Source organism: Athalia rosae, chromosome 6 (assembly GCF_917208135.1).
Source record: "Athalia rosae chromosome 6, iyAthRosa1.1, whole genome shotgun sequence".
NCBI classification, from domain to species: Eukaryota; Metazoa; Arthropoda; class Insecta; order Hymenoptera; family Athaliidae; genus Athalia; species Athalia rosae.
The window spans coordinates 5223831-5245738 of record NC_064031.1 but is presented as its reverse complement, the minus strand read 5'-3'; the positions used below and the strand labels follow the sequence as shown (position 1 = coordinate 5245738).

General features: G+C 45.9%; 1 protein-coding gene across 2 annotated transcripts in view; it reads left to right on the top strand.

Moving 5' to 3' along the window:
- The first annotated feature begins 6481 nt into the window (after positions 1–6481).
- The window catches only part of LOC105692442 (homeotic protein ultrabithorax), a 112366-nt gene continuing 96939 nt past the window's right edge, over positions 6482–21908 (top strand). Inside the window, exon 1 of one of the 2 annotated variants that reach the window (XM_048657321.1) lies at positions 6482–9402. In XM_048657321.1, coding sequence (XP_048513278.1) covers positions 8733–9402 — 670 coding nt within the window. In that variant the 5' untranslated portion in view covers positions 6482–8732. The remainder of the gene's footprint in view (positions 9403–21908) is intronic. The other variant, XM_012411659.2, reaches the window with a different exon arrangement.

Here is a 21908-nt window from a genome sequence, read left to right as displayed (position 1 = left end):
TTCAAACCCATTGAGCTGACGAAGAAATAAGTTGAAAAAAGCCTATAATTCACCTACTACAGGCCGTAAAAATATGCACGTAAATTATTTTTTTTAAATGATTTGTGCCGCTTTTTATTACTTCTTTCATATATACGCTAACGTATGTATGTATATAGAGATATCAATCACTCGATTATCTTATCGTTTATAACGAATCCCTGGGTGGATGATCATTTGCTAATCGCAATCTTGAGCGAGTTATGCGGTTGTACGTCTGTGGAAATTTATGAACAAATCATCATCATCATCATCATCATCGTCATCGTCTCGAAGCAGCTCATCCTCCCACGCAATTTTCGCAGTTACAAATTAGCGCGGTATAAATTGAAGTAAATTGCATTGTTTCTCGCAAATTGAACCGAACCGCTCATCAATCGTATATAAATTATATACAAGGGTTCGTTCAACTATATGTAACAATAAAATCGTACCGATCACGCTCATCGATAGGCAATCTATGAGAAAACTGATATCGAATACACTTCACCGCCGCCATTACGACGCCGATGCCACTGTATTGTATCGAGTTCGGAAATATATTCAAACCTCCGCTGCATCCGTCAGGCCGTATAACCGACGCGCTACATTCGCTCGAAGAAAACGGGGATGCCAATTACCAAGACCGCAAATTGCACGGTCCGAAACGGTCAATTGAATATACACATTTCGCAACACCGGGACTCTTTCTGTCAACAATATAAACGTAACGGTTGACCAATCGCGTAACGCGGGCAAGAAATCTCGATTCTTTTTGTTCCCGTTCCGTCTTTAGTCGGTTGTTTTTTTTCTTTTTTTTCCGTCCTTTTTTTCGCCCGATGTAAAAAAAAAAAACAACTGTCTGAAAATGGAGAGATTACGCGGGGATCGGTTTATAAGACCTCGCCTATATCTTCGGGTATATACAGTCGGGAGCAGCAAAAATGGGCCGCGCTTATTGAGTTAAAATATAAAAAGCTTAGTTATCGATGATAAATCAGGAATTGATCCTCGCAGCTTTGACCCCCGCTGCGAGAAGGCTCGAGAGAAGCCGGGCGCACGGTCCCCGAGACATCGGCAAAGTACACTTCGATCTTCGCGAACGAACCTCGATTATGCCGTCCCCCTGTCCGTTCCCTCCGTTTCCCTCCGTTTCCCTCCGTTTCCCCCTTCGCCCTTTCTTCTTCTTTTGATCCGCGAAGAGCCCCCCGTTCCCCCGTTCCCCCCCCTGCCGCCGCGCGCTTTGCCTCCCACTTTCGCGGCGGCAAAAAACCGCAAGAAAATGAAACGAAACGAAATGAAACGAGAAGAGCCGCGGGCGATCAAGCGAGCGACCAACGACCGCAGCACGAAACCGCAGCAAAGGACGACGGATACTCCGTCGGGGGATACGGGGGGCTGGTTTAGCAAGAGTGCAGATTCGGGCGCGCGAGTCAGCGAACAGCAAGTGCAATGGCCTCTTTTTCGTTCGGGTTCGCGCGTTGCTATAGCTACCCGTGTGCACCGTGGGTACCTAAGGCCGAAGACTTACTATCCCTTCCTTTCCCAACCCTCCGCTCCCCCCCGCGGTCCCCCCCCCCCCCCACTCCCCCCTCCCCCTGCTTTGCGCGTTACATTTTATTTTATTTTTCAACGCTCTCTTCTCTTCATTCTCTCCTTATATATATATTCCTTTTACTTTTATTCGAATCGGCCCTCCGGGGAGACATCAGTCATGCGGGGCGTACGTCTCGCGCGGCCCCGGACCTGATTATTCTCCCCGTTCCGCGGCGATATAAATACTTGACTAAGAATTCGTCTTAAATCTTTTGACTTATCGGTGCACCGCGAGGCGAATCTTGATTCACAGGGGATCGAATGCGAATGTAATCATAAATTCGTAACGCGTAAGAAGTTCTCCGCGTGTTCGTGTACACGTGCAGCACGCGTACACGAACGCGCGCATGGAGGTGTATTATATATGTATACGTTGAACAACACACATGGATAATTATACGCACATGTGCACGGACCGTGCACCGTGCACGGATCGACGCGATGCTGATGCTGCAACGGAATCACAGCGAGCTCGACGAAAACTTCGCCGCACAGTCGAAACCCACCAAAAATATCTTAACCGAACGCATTATTCACCCTTCCCTTTCCTATATACTTCTTCTGTATATTCTGCTGTTGCAGCAGCAACGGCGGCGGCGGCGGCGGCGGCGGCGGTAGCGGCAGCAGCAGCAATTCTATGGTGTTATATTGTACTTTATTCAACTTCAAATATATATATATATATATGGAAAAGAAAAGACGAAACGATGATCGTGCCGTTGCGGAACGTAAGGTATTTCGGTGGAAACTTGGTCAAAGTTCGAGGGGTCGAATATGGAGCGATAGAAAATTTCTTGTCTCCGTACATCGTACGTACATTTCATACGAAATCACCGACTTCGCGATACGATCGTAAACGATTTTTTTTACCGGCGAAGACGGTTTTCGGTAAAAGTAATTCAAAAATTCGGCGCACCGTTCGTCGTATTCCGCAGTGTAGGTAGGTTAGGTACTCGAACGGATCAAGGCGTGGTTTTGACCGGTGTAGAGCGTGAGTTGGAATTTATGCAGCGACAGTAGTTATAATCGTTGTTTGGTCAGCCGTATATAGCCGGATCCCCGCATCAGGTTAGCCAGCCCCCGACTATCGCGTCGAAATTGATTTCGTATCACGTATTGTATATTATTTAGAGTCGTTTCGAAACGAGCTTCGCGTGACATTTAACATTGTCATCAAGTTTTTAAACGCGGCCGAGTTAGTTTAAAACCCTCGGCAGAATTGTGGCGGTCGTTATGTATACATGTATATGTATATGTCCGGACTATACGCGCCGCGGCATTATAACCGCACTTTATGAATGTATATACGTATATATGTTGTGCACCGGTGTATGCGTGTGTACACGTATATGTATACTACATATCGTGGAAATAATTGGCCGGTACAGTAGCTCAGATGAAAGTATATAGCAATTAGATAATTTTAACGCGATAACTGCAGGTGTTTGAAATATATGGTGTAAACACATCCCGTTTACCTACATACGTTTTATGGTTTTTTCCTTTTAAATATATATATTATCTCTACCGCACCGCGTTGAAATAATAAAATAATTGACGTTTCAACGCAACGTTGCAATAATACTAACAATTGAATAGTCATTCAATTAGCTTGATGTACATACGACGTTACAATGAGTTAAATGTCTTACATAATATTCCGGTTTTTACATTTTTTTTTTCTCACCGCGACTCACCCCACACCCACGTTTTCCTCGTCCGTTTATAATAATCGATGATTTTTATTTTTCATGATACGTGAAATATGTCACGGATTACGAATGCAAGAAATTTTTTTCCGACGAGACGGGTGTACGTAATATCTCGTATGTTAATTTGTCAAAAATGATATCGTATCACGGGGTTTTGAATCTTCACTTTGTTAGCCATAAATAACGTGATTCAAAATTCGCACGGTCTTATGTAGAAACTTTTTTTTACATTTAGCTTGTACGTACGCATACGTATACGACAGAAAATGTAAAAATCTGTAGGTACATATGTATACGTGTACATAAATACCTGTATAAATATTTACTCATTTGATTTTTCGAATAGATAAAACTTTTAGATGTTATTCGTGTTTTTGAATATTTCTATATACCACCGCGCCGGTGTGTTCCACAGAGTTAGATAGAGTCGAGAAGACGTTTTTTTTGTTTTTTTTTTGATTTTTTTTTTTCTCCAGAAAAATTCCAACCGATCAATATCAGTGTGGTAGAAATGTCAACTATATCCAGCTTAATTATTCAGAGCCTGCGACAAGTTTCCTACTTCTATATGATCTTCCAATCCAAACGAATTTCCATAGATATCACAGCGATACCTACCGGTCAAAATTCTTGATCAACCGCAGCTTTTTTCGTCGTCAATTATTTTACGGAGCTGCCTAACTTAATTTCACTCGAATTTTTCCCCCATATATACACGTGCCGCAGCCTCACAGTGAAGCAAAGTAAAAAAATATATTCATGTATATAAACGGTGTGGTTAACGAGTTCGGTGAGTGGCCTCGTAAGAATGAGTCGGGCATAAAATAGCCCTTTTATACATCGCCACGATTGAGGGGGGGGGAGGGGGGTAGTATACCGTACGCGCGCGGGAGTAGGACGGAGGTGTAGGTATAATAGGTATAAAACGTTGTATAGCGAGCGTTACAAGGCAGCAGGTTATCTTTGATGGGTATTTAAAAGGGGCATGAGGCCCATTTTGAGTACCAAGCAAAGCCGCCCCCCACCCTACCACCGCCGCCACCTTCGGTATACACGGCGAGAGGGGCTCGCACACGCCCCCACGAAAGCGCACGACACGCGCCCCGGTCCTCCTCGTCGACTAGTCAGCTCCGTGGTATAAGCTTAAAGGCCCCGGCGCTGCCTGACTTTTACGATTCTGTTCAAGTGGTCATAAAACCCAAGTTTACTACCGTCATGATTGTCAAGCGAACGGGCCGCTACCACCTGTCGGAGCAACGTGTAAGAGTCCCGACCGCAGCCCTCTCCACTCCACTTCACTTCACTACGCCGTCATGCCGTCCTCGTATAACGTACCCGTACCTACGGAGGATCTCTTGATTAGCCTCTCTCAATGTCAAACGCCCATCACAGATTTTCACACGAGATTATACCCTGGTATATACATATATACACCGACTCCCCGTATACCTGCGTCAACCGGAATTTCGCACCCTTCCGAACTCGATGACGCCATTCGAATGACTAATGAATTGAACATTCGCCTATCATATAGCATACACTCTTCCGACGCGTTTGTTTTATCCCTTTCGATGTTTTTTTTTTTTTTTTCTTTTTATTTTAAATAAAAATTCCCAAATTTCCATTTCCCGGGGTTCGGGGCTAGAGGCGCGCAACCCTGCAGTTTCTGCACCATACACATTCGCGATGCGGAGAGTTTGAAGGTGAGGGAGTAAAATAGGAGGAGGAGGGGAGGGGGAGGGGGGGGTTAGCGAGGAGCAAATGGGCAGCGGCGCGAGCGGCACGGGAGGCTTATGATAGGCATTACTCGGATCGTTATGGAATAATTTACGAGGTGCGAACCGCGGGGGCGATAATCCAACGACATTTACATCCCAATAAACACTCGACCGATACCAACGCCCGGTACGCTGTAGTGTGTGGGGTAACCCCTGGCTGTGTGTGCGATTTCTCTGTATAAACGCACGTTCGTCGTTATACATGTGCTCGCTTATTACACAGCCACGTCGACTGTGCTTACACGTGCAATGTGTATTGGTGTGTTACAGATAGTGTGTATACGCACATTTACACGGTGGTGGTACGGAGGGTGTCGGTTCGCGTGGTATATATTTACTGTAGGGAAACCTGCATCGGCGGCAGCAAACGCGCGAAGAACTCACTCACTTTAACGACATTTTAATTGTACGGTCGTCTAATTGGCCCGTAAAGCATAAACCGCTCGTAAAAGCTTTTACGATAATATTATTACCATACGTTTGTACGGTTGATGATCATATTGCCGGATTCCGGTGGTTACCGATCCTACTACCGCTGACGCTGACGCCGATTCCGTTCCCGTTGCAACCGCGGACACCGAGACCGGTTATCTCGCGGACGCGATTACCTTCCATTCAACCGCGTTTCATTCGTAACCGTTAATTAATTGGGCATTTCTTTTCATTCTCAATAAAATGTATACGCGCGTGAAACGAAACAGATACGAACGGCGCTCAAAATCGTGCTTCTGTCTGTGGAATTGCGAGCTTTTTTTTTTTTTCATTTTCAAACTACAAATACGAAAAAGCCGATGCATCTGTAATCTGGAAGTTGTCGTGGGTTCTAAGACGTTGAAATAAATTTCGTTTTTTTTCACGTTATAATACGTTAGCGTGAAATTTCGCGACGCGATAGCATAATTCGCAATGAGGGGAGAGCTTGATGTTGGTCGTTTGAAGTCCGAAATGGGTATGTGAGGGTTTAGTGCTCGGAGCTTTTCATAGGTGGCGGGAGTCGCACCGGCCCTCCACGCGTGCTGGGCACTTGAAACTCCGCGTGTGAGGCATCGTCTCTCCCTCCAGGGTGGCTTTGTCGGCGCTCTAGCCAGGGTGGGGGGAGATGGGGCGGTCCTTGCTGGCCTATTGGCGTCGTTCGTCGACGAGAGGGAACTACTTTCCCCGCGCGTAGTAACCTTCCAATGTAGCGGCGCAGAGAACTCGTGACGAATTCAATTCCGATTGGTCCTTAAGCAGTCCTCCCCCCTCCCCCCCCTTCGACCCCCCGGGGGTTACTTCGAGCACCTTCCTCCATCTCTCTCTCTCTCTCTCTCTCTCGCTGGCACGTTCCGTCCCGACCGCGCGCTCTCTCTCTCTCTCTCTCTCTCTCTCCTCACCCATACCGAGGCGTCGTCGACGGCACGGCGTCATCCGGACCAGCACGAGAAGACCGAGCGACACGAACGGCGGGATGCTGGGCACGGGTACGAATTTAATCCCGGCGGCACGTCTGCGAGTTAGCGGGGCGTCCGACAGGGGGCGCCGGGGAAAGCTACTCTCGGTCCTCGCACGAGTCGAAGGGAGAGAAATATCGCGGAGGGTCGAAAGGAGGCAGAGCGAAAGAGAGGGAGCGCGAGGGACGGGCCCGGTTATCGCAAGGAGAGGGGTACGGCACGCGTGCGAGCGAGAGGGGCCACCCGGAGAGGAAGAGACGAAGAGAAACGGTGGAGAGAGAGAGAGACGAAGAGCGACGGAGAGCGACGAAGAGAGAGAGAACGGCGCGCGGTCGTACAGAGTGGCGCGGCGGTACACCGGGCGCGAGAAAAGCAGTGTGCCGTGGACCACCGCACCGGCATACCGTGGCCAAGTTACGATCTCCCCTTCGCAGTGTAAGGGTGTATTATTTTCGCGTACCACATACGCCTGAAAAACGAACAGTCGCAAGCCCCTCGTCGTTGACATCGACGTCGTCGTATCGTATACATATAGCACGTTCTCATTATCAAAACCCGTCGACGTTAACCGCCACCGACGTCGTTGCTGCCGTCGCCGTTTTTTCTACCGCCGACAACGTCGCCGTCGTCGTCGACCGTATCACGTATAGGGGACAGAAACGGAACGACGCGGTACGAGACGGAGGGACAAGCGCCGCGCCAGTCGCGCCTGAGTCCGCGTAAACGATTCACCACGTTCAGTATCGTTCGAACGAGTGCCAGTGCAGTTTCGTACCACCGTTAATCACGTACTAACTAACTGAGACCGATAGATACGTTTTATCGCTGCCACCCTTCACCTTTTTCACAGATGTATTATGCGCGTGTATCGTACATTGGTATATAAAAACGCATTGATTGAGCACAGATAGACGTACGTACGTCAACACGATCAACGTTGACGTTCAACATTTCACAGTAATAATATCGGAAGACAATCGGTTACAGAATATCGTCAATTGTCTAAAACGACCCGACGAAATTATACCGCGACTGCAACCCCTCTGCTCGGCTCGGCGAAAAGTTCGGCGTGCTTACTGGAGCACGTTGTCGAAGAAGAGTATATCCGGAGGGAAAAGAGGACAAACCAAGTAAATAATATGGTCGGACGAATGTCGAGGTCCGCTTCGGTTAAATTTGAAGAATCGGGTGTACTATAATCGCAAGCATTTACTTGGGCGACGAGCTGGGGAATAGCACCGTTTGACGAAGGTCGCGTGCCAGGCGCAGCTCGTCGCGCGGGTTAACCGAGTCAAAAGCTTAAGACGACAAAACGAGGCACCGCAGGCTTTTATAGCTTAGCTGCCGGTGCTTGTGCCGCTGCTGCTTCTCCTCGCCTTATTGCCGGGTTTTATTGCGTCGTAACGATTTAACGATCATCACTCCGTCGACCGACTACCAACGACCACTCAACCGCCCAACAACGACTGGTTAAATACCAGCCACCCACCACCACCACCGACACCACCGACACCGACACCGTCACCACCACACCACCACCTTTACCCCGTCGTTGTAACCGTGTCGTAACAGTTTTGCGTATACCTACAAGTTACACCGTCGTCGATCCATCCACCGACACGAATCGGGATATCGTAAAATACACCGGTCGTCGTATACCTACTAGTTGCGATGAGATCCCATCGAAATTACGTTTCGTACGACCGTCGACGACTACAACAACTATAGAAACAACCCGGGAGTCGACTTCTAACTTCCAACGACGTCAACGGTGTGGCCGTCACCCGATCCCCGACAATTATCAAACGACCGTCATTCCTGCCGCGTGCCAACACTGGATGACTTTTATTGCATCTTGAACGGTTTTTTTCTCTCCTCGAAGTTACGGGGCTTATCGTGAAGCCTGACCCTCGCACGTCAGAGGCGGGCAATAAAAAGCGACGCACACCTGTCGTGATACATGGACCGTGAAAATACGTAGCTGTGAAGAGTAACAGGAAGATTCGGAAAGGACGGTGATACGCACACGTCACGTGAATACCGTCAGAGTGCCAACGTTCTCGTCTCGTCTCGTCTCGTCAGCCGTTGATCGGTGACCGTAGACCATCGCCATCGGACCCGGGAAAGGGGGGGGGATTCCGTTTGTTTATTTTCAAAGTGAGGTTGTGCAGTGCAAGTGATCCAAAATACTAGGAATAATGAACTCGTACTTCGAGCAGACCGCCGGTGGCTTCTACGGGAGTCACCATCACCAGAGCGGTGCCGGTGCTCAACATCACGATCCGGCGACAGCGGCTGCCGCTTATCGCAGTTTTCCACTCGGCCTAGGAATGTCACCTTACGCCTCGACCCAACACCACCATCACACGTCTTCCTCGCTCGGCATCCATCCGGGCGGTGGTACGAATACGCGACCTCCGCAGGACTCGCCGTACGACGCTAGCGTCGCTACAGCGTGCAAGATTTACTCGTCCACCCCGGAACACACGACATCCTCTTACTCGTCTTCGACCGCCAAGGACTGCAAACAACAAGATCAGTCGGCTCACCAGAACGGATACGCGGCGGTGATGGCCGCCGCCGCGGTCAAGGACGTTTGGCAATCGGCTACCTCGGCGGCTAACGGACAGAGCAACGCGGTGGTAAGGCCATCGGCGTGTACACCGGAAGGCACCAGGGTGGGAAGCTACGGAAGTCTCGTGGGAGGCGATCCGGCGTCCAGTCCGGGTAACAACGGCTCGTCGAGATCGTTAGCCTCTTCGTGGAACACCTGCAGCTTAAATTCCGCGGCCAGTCAGCCGGTCGCCACTCAACTACACCAGCAACCCGCCGCAAATCACACTTTCTACCCTTGGATGGCCATAGCAGGTGAGTTACCTCAGAAACGATATCGTATTAGCATTCGCATTTCGCCAACCGGTTTAGCGAACCGGCCCGCGTAGCGATAATAGGGGTGTAAAATGAATTTCATCCGCGCGGTGCGAGAGACGAGGCGAAAGCTACGCGATCGGATTTTCTCGAGAGCACGTGGATCGCGTCGGGTCAGTCCCGCCTCGCCATAGTAAGTCGAATTGGTACGGGTCTCGCGGTCTACGGCAGGGGCCAGAACACGAGGTTGAATATAAATTAGGTAAATATCCGTGTCGAAGGTGCGCGTGTGCTCGCGTCGTCGAAGGTTGGTAACTTCGTGTGTAATCTATCCGGGAAAAGTATATCCGATTGCGTTCGGACAAAGTAACGCGCGGACGAATGTACCGGGGAGAAGACGATAGGTGAGATACGTACGTGTATAAGCAAGAACGCGGGTATCGAGGTGAGTTTGTTAACGTTTGACCGAAATACCACTTTGAATCGTAATAAAAACAATCCAGCTATCGCCCCGGACGGCGCGCGGTCTAGACTAGGCGTGGGTGCGAATGGTGAAGATAAATTGATCGTAAATTTGTCCTTCGCTACAACCGAACGGCCACCAGCTATTTCGCAGACGAAATAGTTACATACCTACTTCTCTCGCTTTTACTACACACACCCGACGTCAGAGATTGTAATAATATAACATAATTTTCCAACGCCGATATTCGTCGAGAGAAAAAAAAAAAAAAAAAAAAAAACTAAAAAAAAAAAACTAAAAAAAAAAACACTGTTGACAAACGACCCTCGGAGGCAAGTGCGTGTAAAATTGCAGTCTAGGTACATTACGAAGTTACACAGATATATAAATGTTATTACGGTATATATAAACGACGACGTGTATACATATATATACCTCCGTTTAATGTGCCGGCAGACACAAAGCTAGGGGTGAAGGGAGGCAATCCAATTGGGGTTGAACCGTTCAAGTGCCTTTCTCCCGTAACTCACCCCTCCGGAACCCGAAATTCCGGCAGTCAGCTGTTTGTACTTTCGTCTCCGTCGCGCACGCGGCAGCGTGCACGTACACACCACGATGCGGAGAATACTCTTCCAAAGATGGTTATACATACGTTGGCTTTACATATACCGGAGATTCGGTATCCTCCTCTCTTCCTCTAGCCGTCTCTCTTCTCCTCGTAGATGTAATCACTGCCGTTACACGCCGGTGTTGGAGTCAAGATGCGCACACCCATACAAACGCCGATAGAACGAAAAGAGTTGATCTCACTTTTTTCGACCGGTGCTATCCGCCGTCTACTTGTCTCTCTTCTTCCCGAACCGCGCGGCGAAGCGCACTGAATTGTTTCCTTCCCTTTCCTCCGCGGCATCCCCCCCTCCTCCTCCTCCTCATCCTCATCCTCCCACGTTCAACCTCACCCTCACCTTTGCGGTCCGGTTTCGGTCCTCGGAATTTTTTCATTCTCTTTCCAACCACCTTCGTATACATGCGCGCTCGTACGCTCTCGGGCATTGGTATGGCTTTTAGTTTCTGCGCGAAAAAAACAAAGTATATGCGATGGACCAAAGAGTACCGTTGCCGATTCAATCTTCGAGTATAGATTCTTCATCGAATTGTAAATAAAACGAATGTGCGAATTGAAAGGAAGAAAAAAAGATGAAGGAAAAAAATAGGGGCGCACGCCCATCTCGTCGACTCCCCGAAACATCCGATTTATTCGAAGGTCCCTGCAACATTGGGAACATAAAGTACGCCCATTATACGCGTCGGTAGGTGTAGTACGTACCTACCTACTGCCGACCTACTCTCCGTTCAGGTATAATACGTCGCGTGGTGTTATGGATTGTATATTGCCATGAAGATACACGTTACATGGGTGTAGCTATACTATTACGGAGGATGGGTATATTGAGACGTTTCCAAATAGATCGTTCATACGGCGCTTTTGATGGAAGAGCTGCTGCCCCGGAGTATAAGGCCCCATACCCCACCATGCCTGCATGGGTTGTTATATGCGAATACACCTATATTCCCATTATGTGCCAAAATCGCTCGCCTCTACCCTCCTACCTTCATATATACCTTACGTACAACCGTAATGAAATACGGCCGTACGGATATCTCCACGTACACGTAGTTACCTATAGCGTAACGTAGGTAGGATAAATACGCGTACATATACGTACCTATATACGCGTTATACCTATACGTCCGCTTTCTCCGGGTGGTATTACAGCACCGGATCACTTTCACCGAACCTTCGCAGATGCGAGTTGTATTTATGGTACCCCTCAGATGTGGAGGGTGCCGGCTCTCTTCTCTTCTCTTCTCTTCTCCTTCGGTCGCTACATCTACTGCGGGGTAATTAGAGGGCGTGAGATCGTAGTATGGGGCGCCGCTATCTGAGCCCTCCGTAACGTTACCGGCGAACCACCGTCCTCCCTGGGTTACCCCGACGGCCTCTTCAACTCGCCCCCAGAATTTCGTAGCTCGTTACATTATATACACGTCAGAGTTTCGAGTCGAGTATACCTAACGCGAGAGCTTACCTTTTTAAAAGTACATTAAGAACGGGGGCCTTGATAAACTATCGTTAAATCTCATACTCGCGATATATATATATATATGTATACGTGTAAACGATGGTATATAATATCTTATTATTTACGCAGCGGGTTGCACACATTTACACTCTGTGGATATATCGTCAGTTGTATATTTGAACGTAAAGATCGCTCGGGGCAATTTTTTTCGTATAGAAACAACATTTTCAGCAAATCATTACCGAAGGTAGTAATCAGATAAAAGTGTACCTCATTGAGTATACCTCATTCTATTTTTTTCTGCATCTCTTTTGCTCCATAAAAACGTTGAATGAAAAGAAAAAAAAAAAAAAGAGAGAAAAAAGGTATGTCCATGATGTACACCGCGTTAAATCGCTTCGCTGTACAATTTTATAAAACCGTATAAATCAATCCGTGTCAGTGTTTCGCAATCCGTATAGAAAATTTCACGTGTATATCGAAAAGTTTGCTCCGTTATTCGGTGACGGAAGGGAAAATAATAAATTTTATCTACCGTTTGTACCGTTGTTTCCCGGGAATTTTTTCAATTTTTTTCCATTTTCTATTTTCTATTTTCTTGTTTTTGTGACAACCAACGAAAATCAGAGCGACGAAAAAATTCGTCGATTTCGTGGAGGGAAAAAGAATGACGGAAAACGCGAGCCAACAAACGTTAGCGAGCGCTTAGCGTCTTGGTCGCGTATAGGTACGGTACGTACGTACGATGGTTTGTGCTTTCCCGCGCAAATGCCACGCGGTTGCTCCGCGATCCCTCCCTCTCTTTTCAATTCCCTTCCCTCTCGCGCGCCCCTCTTTCGTTCTCTTCTACTCACGCAACTCTGCGGTCAGCTATTATGTAGGTACAGCGCGATACAGAAGAATCGGAGGTAGCACACACCACGTTACACACCGTGAGCCTGGTAGCTGACTTCGTAATGTATTATAAGTTTGCCCAGTGATGTCCAACCAGTTATAGCTATGAAACAACCGATGACGAATGTGAAATAAAAATGTGCCAAAAATTTCAAACATTCGACAGATCGATATCAAGTGTTACGCACGTCTGTACGGAACCCTTTTATGTCTTCACGTAATTAAAAACAAGAAAAAATGTTACACGAAAATAAGAAAAAAATTGTCACTCGCGATCGACGATACGGATGGTCCGTATCATCATCCATGACCCACGTTGCGGGTCGACTGTATACGTTGGCCTTTCGGTTTGACGAGAAGAGAAAAAAAAGAACTATATCGAAACGACGGTTGGACATCACTGAACTTCGCAGGTGTGTACGAATAATTCGTGTGTATATTATATACATCGTACGTATGTGTTACACTTGTACGTATGCCCGCGACGAGAGTCACACGTAGTTTTGTCGAGGGGGTGCACGAGTGCGAGAAAGAGAGCGAAAGGGGGTAAGAGAGAGCGAGAGAGAGAGAGAGGGAGAGAGAGAGAGAGAGAGAACGCAGGGAGGTGTTATGCCGCGGGTATACCTCTGGGAGTCTCCTCGTTCAATATAAACCAGCAACGAACAGCGCTGTAACCGTATAACGCTGACGTTTACGACGGCGAAATCGCAGCTTGCCTCGTTTCAACCCCTCAACCATTTCCCACTCTCGTTGCTACCTACCCCACCTACTCAACCCACGATACTCGTACCCGGCACTCTTCAACCAACACCCCCGACGTTTACTCATACCACTTTTACTCGACCGTACCCGCGCGGGAGGCCCTTCGGTAATGCAGCTCTCTTTACCCCGTAGGTGGTAGCTCCGTAGGTATAAATACGTACCGTACGTACGTGTAAACCGCACTACCTGTACCACACGTACGGGATATCGGTTACTCCGTGTGACCGTACGCATACGTATACGTCCGGACTTAATACTCTCAGCGGCTTATCGAGGTGAAATCCTTCCGCGGTTGCGTTATGCGGCTCCAGATTCTATACGGTGTATAGACAAAAAGTATTTATATATATATATATATAAAACAAGTGTGCAAAGTATTACATATATCGATGCATACGATCTGCGCGTACATAGCGCACACCGCACACTTGTTTGTTTCGCAAAGTTAAATACGAATTCCGCGAAGAAATGTCTCCAAGTTTCGTTCGCCTCGTTTTTATCGTCAACTTTCGTCAAGGGCTCGCGTGGTTCGCGGCGTGACTTTTTTTGCCTCCACGAGTTGACTGTCCGTTTGCTTTTGCATTCCCTACGTTCGTCTAATTGAAATCCGTTGGTAAACGTTAGGTCGGTAGACACAGGAACTACGGTCTCTGCGGCACGATGATTAAAGAATGGAACTCGGTCTACCTACCTTTCTCATTTTCCCTTTTTCGCCTCCTCGGTATTCTTCGCCTTATCTGCTCGTACAGGTCGCGCGAGCGCCTTCAATGTTCATACCTATACATATACTGTACACGTAGGTATATACACCTATGCCGTATACCTGTATGTAACCTGTACGCTATGCCGACGTGCACCTTGATGCTTTAAGGAAATTTATTGCCATTAAAGTACTTAGAGGGCAGAAAGCCTGGTTGCAGCAGCGGCGGCGGCGGCGGCGGTAGCAGCAGCTGGACTTTGTAATGGTGGTAAATTATTAAACGTTCTTAAGAAACGACCTTCGCATCGTCAGAGCCGTATCCAGATATCGGAAGATAAAATCTACCCAATTTATCCTACTTAATTAATTATACTCACGATCGGTTTTGCTCCGGTATGCACGTCGGCGGTCTATTCTCAAAGAAATCAGTCCTCGTCCGGAGCTAGAAACTCCCGATCCGACACGACCGAACCAGACCTGCCTTCGAACGGGTCGGTCGAGTAGTTATCGAAGACTCGGAACGGAAGTAACGGAGAAAAAAAGAAAAGAAAAAAAGAAAGGAACGTAAGAAAGATTCCTCTACCATCAGCGGTTTTCATCCTAATCGCGGATTCCGAAATCCGTTGTCTGGAACAGAAACAATACACGATTATCGGAACGCTGATACAGATCACGTGATGGCCCGGTTCAAAATCCTCGTCAATTATTTTCATCGGTCAGCGCCACCGGACGCTAGGGGATTGTTCTCTGAAATCAAGTGAACGTCGAGGATCTTTTTTTAGGTTTCACCGCGTCACCAGGCGGTGTCCGATTCGGTGCAAGGGCGTGCACGTCGATCTTCGGCCTTTGACCACCGCCTCTGATCCCGAAGCTACCTCTATACATAAAAGGTATAACGGGGTGGGTGATGGTCGGGACGGGGCGTTCGACCCGGCTAGCGACCGGCCCGTGTTTTCCTTTTTTTTTTTTTCTTCGGATGTGTAAGTTTCCTACCTGTACGTGTAGAAAGTCCAGCTGATCGCGCCTGTGCAACGTTTTGTACAGTCCCGATGGAGTTTGACGTATACGCGTACACGCGACCAATCGTCCCGCACGACGACTCGCGGTCTCCTCTTTTTCGCGCTTCCTCTTCCGTCACTCTCCACGTCACCGTATAACCGGGCGAAATTCTTACCACCGAAATATTTATTATTCGCCCCATATTCGAACGGACATCGCGTTTCCTACGGCGATGGATGGCCGACCGCAACTCGGCCACTCCCATGCACGTCCATGGCGAGCCGGAGCAAATGACGAGGAAAAAAAATCGTGCTTTATCATTACATCAGGGTTTTGTTTATTTTTTTGTCAAATATTCAAAGTTTTTTGACGAAAAAATTTCGTCAACTCGCGCAATTATTCGGTTTTGTCAGGTTTTTTTTTTTTCTTGTTTAGCCTGACTTACGGAGTTGTCGATTATATCGCGGTGTTTTTAGCACGATGCGGTTTTGACGAACGATCGTTTTTTTTTTTCTTTTTTTTTCGTTTCGAATTTTGAGTTATCGGACGGTAGATAATATATTCAGGTGCGCGGAGTCGATTCGATGACATAATATTCACGACTGACGGTCGTATATCTGACTTTGTTGTATCTCACACTTTCGTATCCGTACAAAGGAAATATTTATTGGCTGAAGTAGGTGTCCTGTGAAACAGCCGTACTGCCGGTGTACAATAAGTTATTCATTTATTTATTTCTTTCTTTTTTTTTCTTCATATCGCCGTTGAGGTAATAATTAAGTGACGCGAGATATCCCGATTCCGAAAATTTATCGACTTTACAGATACGATACACCCGTATGATTCTCTCTCTCCATACCTATATACCCGTATCGATAGATATTTGAACGTCTTCATGCGGCTGCGATGGTGCAGATGATCGCGTGTGTGTGGCGAACTCGCGGTATTATTCTGCTGCGCGGACGGAAATTTTCGTAAAATAAATTGATCGTCAATAAAATAGAAGAAACGAAACAGAAAAAAAATTAATTACAAATTTTTCTAAAAATACCAAAGAATGGCGAAGTCGAGGGTTAAGGTGATCATCGTACACGTACACATGTGCGAAATTACATAACTTCGGTTTTGTCAATCTCCATGTATATCAAAGCGCGTTACATTCCGATACTTTAGATTCTTTGGTTTTGTTTCATTCGACGTTATTTATTTCATTGAAATATATTTATTTATTTATTCTATTTTGTTTTTTTGGTTTTTTTTATTTTATCACAAGACTCAGCGCATAGGAGACGTTAGGCCAGACATTCTACATGACAGCAGTTACGGTTGACGCAGGTAAAGTAATTGATTGCCCGAGTCGCAATAGGTGGACGTAATATTTATGTAAAGATATGAGAAAAAAAGGAAGCATTTCATCGCGACCATCAGCGCGCGTGAACATATTTCATCGGTTTTTTTTTTTTTTTTTGTTTTTTTTTTCTTCTTTAAACGCAATCAGCTAATACACGATATATGGGATAGAACTAAATATCGGTGTCTTGTAAGTTATTTTTTTGTACTCGCTTTTTCTGAACAGAAGTGAAGAAAAAATGTCAGAAGAAAAATTTTCAGAATTTTGAGGTGCATTATAACAACGTGTAACGAATAGAAGGACGGAAACAGGTTCGGTGATAATTCAAACGTCGTTTTCTGGTATACCTATAGAGCTACACGGAGGAAGGTTATTGCCATTGAATTTAATTAACATTCAACCAAATTTATAATTAAAACAAGTCTGAGGAGACGAGAAAAAAAAAAAAGGAAAGGAAAAAACGTTAAGAGAGGAGAAAAAAATTATATAAATTCGATAAAAGAACATTTAACGGCAGCAGCTACTGCATCGGCTAATAGATTCGGATGTTCATAACTTACGCGTGTCCTGTATCTTCTTCTTTATTATCAGCTGTGAGCGGCAAACCTGCTGCCGTTGCCGCTTCTGCTTCTGTTCCTCCAGCGGTAGCGTCGGATATACCGTATATACCCAACGCAAGGTTTTGCCTGCCCTCGATGGGCGGCCATTACGTCTAGCACCTGCCACCCTGGATGTTTAAAACCTGACTACGAAACGAACGCTTAGCGACGTTGCCCAACCAACCGTTCGGCGCAATTATCTATCTTTTAAAAATGCCCACTACCGTTAAAAGGTCGCGTCTTTGGACTTGAACTTATAACCACCGTGGTAGTCGACCGGCTCGTAACACAAGCTGACCGGCAAGTTCGACGTTACCGCTATGCGCGGCTGTAAAATTATGCGCACGATTCGAGAGCCCACGGTTAGAATAAAAAAAAAAAAAAAAAGGAGAGGAGAGGAATAGAAGCATTAAAAAATACATATATATAATATACAAGGAAGATGTAAAAATAGAATAATGAACGAAGAAACTCGGTATTACAGGGATATAAAAAGAATCGGGCAGTAAAATGTTGGATGATTTATAGAGGAGATCGGTAAGAGCAGATGGCATAATATTTAATTTGAATATATTTTCAACGTATTCAGGAAGCGGTAGAACAATTGGGGGCACATCGTACGATGTGCAACGCCGTAAAGTACGTAAGCGCTGGCCTCTATGTATGTACTTCGCCGGTACGTACGAAATGCTCGTCAACAATATCATCGCATCACGAGAATCTCAAGGTACACGTGCAAGCGAGAAATTAAAAGATGATTCACCGTACGTCGTTGAGAATTATTGGACATCTTTCGTATTCGCCTCGGTGAAGTGTTTTTTTTTTCCTCCCGGATTTGAAATAATATAGAAATTAGAGGAAGGACGTGTGCGAATAAATATCGTGCAGGATATTCGTTGAATGAACGATTTTTAAAGACTATACACAGGAATACACGTTCGCATGCGGACAACGGAATTTTAAGTCCAACGTGATACAATATGCGCTGGTAGAAAAGTGAGAGGTAAAAGAACCGAAGTCATGGGGCGATTATAGATGGTGGAAAATAAAAAACAAAAGTTAAGTTATATCCTCGACTGGACGTTAGATGGGTGGGCACGCGAATCGAAAATGTATAAACAGTGTTGCCAAAGTTCGCGATGTGAATATAAAAAAGACAAACGACCCGAACGTTCGCCCGTCCGTGCAGATCGAATGACTAGACCGATACCGTATCGAAAAGTTTCTGTATTACAAAGCTTCACCAACCAACGAATAGCCCGCGTTCTCGTCATCGTACGACAAGGTCACTCCGCAAGCACCTTGTTGTTTACCGTCAACTTTATACAATTTCGAACATCAATAGTCGTTGAACGCCACCTATTTTCAAACATCGCCGATCCCCCAATCAAGGATCTCAATAATCACGATCGGGGGATTCGAGTCGGCCGTACCGTATAGAAGCCGAACTGTATGCGGCGGAGAAATCGTGGAAGGAGGTGGAAGGAGGCGGAGGGGGGGTAGATATACCTTGATATAATGACGCGACGAATGACCCTTTTGACCTTGGCAGGACCTCGGTGAAAGGCTGCGTACGTATCAGAGCCGCTTTGGCGCGGACTCGGGGGTACGTAGGGCACGGTCAGGATCATGGCGGGATCGTATAATTCCCGGCGTCGCGGTGCCGGTGCTGACGGTGGTGGCGGTGTGCAACGTTCAACCGAGCGAACGTGCCGACTTAAACGACGCACTCGATCAAACTGCCGTGTGTACGCCGTTGGACAAAAATTATGACGAATTGTTCCCTACGTCCGACGTTGTGTGGTATTTATTAACGCGTTGAGGGCTATTAGGTTGACATCCGGAGCTATACTACGGACCAGTTATTGTACCACTTCGTTCCTCGTATTTTTGATGTACACGGGACACCGCTATAACGCTAAATTCTGAAATGATTAAACACGTAACGTCGCGAAATCGAAAAAACTTATACGCAACCTGCTCGTCGGTGTGTTCAATCACGTTCGAAAAATTTCCTTCTTCACTCGTCATCAACAGGTACAGAAATTAATCACCGTCGCCGTGGTAGCTGAGCATATAAGATTCCGCGATAATTCAACATGGGTATATATATGTATGTAATTAATTATAACGAGAAATATTTTATCGCTCTATAAGTACGTTATTCTTGTTTTTTTTTTTTTTTTTTTTTGGGGCTATTCGTATTATAAGTATATACATATATGCGTACACGTACGATAAGATGCCGCGGGTTATTGTACCTTGAAATCTTATTGTAACTTCCGGTTTCATATATTTTTTTGTTTTTTTTTCATTCGTACCCATTCATTAAACGAATAACGCAAGCTCGTTCGCTTTTATACAGAAAAAAAAATTTCTCTTCAATCCTTCTCGGTTGTTCTTTCTCTTCTTTCGAATAAACGCGTACACACGTACGTTAGAGAAACAAAAAACGAAGAAAAGAAAAATAAAAAACAAGCAATGATGAATGATGAAATATCTGCGTGCACAACTAAGTATTAATGGCCGTACTTTGAATTCATATTTATAATTATAAGGTAGGCTTTAAACGTATCTCATTTGCTGCTTTACGATCCTTCATTGTAACACCAAATGCTAACAAACCGCCACAAATTTTATTTCAATATTCACTTGCTCTTTGAATTTATTTATTCATTTATTTATTTTTTTTCTTTTCGCCTAGAGGCCAGTGTGGGAATAACACCGATTTTTAACCATTGAAAATTCTGTTTTTCCGAATTACCTGCACCGCAATACCGTTCGTCGCCGTTGGTGCAATAAAGTATCCCTTAATATAAGTCCGTTTCGTTTCCGTAGTCACGTTCGTGTCGGTTTTTCTCGCTCGGTCCGCGTGTCCGAGAGACTATTTGACCCTAAAGTAATAACGTGTCAAGGTGCAGCGGGAACGACGCATCTCAGTTAAGCCGAAGCTCCGAACCTCAATCCCGTGTCCGGCCTATAATAAACCGTTTACAACTATACCGCGTGCTGAAGGACCGTTACTTTTTTCCGTTTTATTTTTTTTCTACCGTGGAAAAGTCATAAAACTACCCGCGTCTTCCGTACGCTCCTACAATAGAAGTCCGGAGCAGTTACAGTTAGACATTTTTACCTTTTTTCTTTTTTTTTTTTTGGAGGAAATTATACACCAAGACTCGTCATAGGTCTCCGTGAGGAGATGGTCGGCTGGCGAGCTCTTCAGTCTCTTCGCACCCTTCGATCGCTCCGGAAACTCCTTAGCGCGCCGTCCGCCGAGGAAAGTGGATTTTTTTTTTTTTTTTTCGTTTCATTCGAATTTTTCCGTTCGGTAGATCTACGAGAGGGGATGATCGAGGCGCGACGAAAATTCGGATACGGTTCGTTCGTTCGTTCGATTGATTTTTATTCGTCGACCCGAAGTACGGGAATCGAGATAAATTTTATCGAGTGCAGCTCGCTTCCGATATAGATCGTCGGCCTACGGTCTAGGAACGCCGTAACCAAATCCGAGAGATTTTCTTCAACCAACGCGCCAAAGAGTACTGGGTGTGTGCATCCGTCGTGAATAAGGCTATGCGCTATCCTTGCATAGCATTAACACGTCCCGCTCAAGTTGGTTGGTCTCTCAAATTTACGGCCACGGTCCCTTCGTATACACCGTGGGGAAAGAGAGAGAGTACCATGGGGAGCGAGCAGCTCCTAGAGAAAATCTAGCTGCCGGTGCCGCCGCTAACTCGGTTGGTCGTCGCGTCCGCGCGGCACACGTGAAAACGTATACACCTTCGAGAGTCAACACACTTCGTTAGAAACGCTCGTATGTTTTCCGTATAGATCCCGTACGTGTAGTACTTATGTATAATACATATATTATACACATAATACGTATACATACATATACATATATATATGTATACCTTATGTACAAACGGGTATCCATTTACCATACACTACTTCTGTATAACGGAGGTGACAAACTTGCGGGCTTGAATTTAGAACTGTTATAACAACGTGCCCGCGCATCCGTTAGGAATTGTGAAATCGGTATAGCTTCCTTCGCACTACCTTAAAGCCGTTAGTTTTATATCTAATATATCAGTCGGACGACCGTATGGAATACCGGGAATCTACGGATTTTTATGTCGCACGGGTTTTTTTTTTTTTTGAAACTCGTGCCTGTATTTTCGTATTTCGACAAATTTTATTTATACGGTATGAAAAAGTTATTCGCGTGGGTATATCATTATCTATTGAACATGAAGAAGAAGAAGAAGAAGAAGATATATATATTTCACGTTTCTCATCACCGTCGTACAGCTATAACGAGTCGTCCTTATATACAAACATCGGGCGTTTGAACTTAATGCGAACGCTAATTAGAGGCAATGAATTTTATAGCTGCAACCGCGCCGAAGGTCCTGGACTCAGATTGGGCTCAATCGTAAATCAGAAATATACCAGTATTGAATTTCTTTTTATCTCGTGATGTTTTTATATACACACAGCGGTGAACGGTGTACGGGTTGTTTTCTGTAAATGTCGACGATCGTGATCGCTTTCTCGTTAGAGTTGGAAAAAAAAACAAAAAAAAAAAGGGAAAAGAAAAAAAATTATCGATAGAAAAAAATTTCTAATAACCGTAAAGACGGCTTTACCT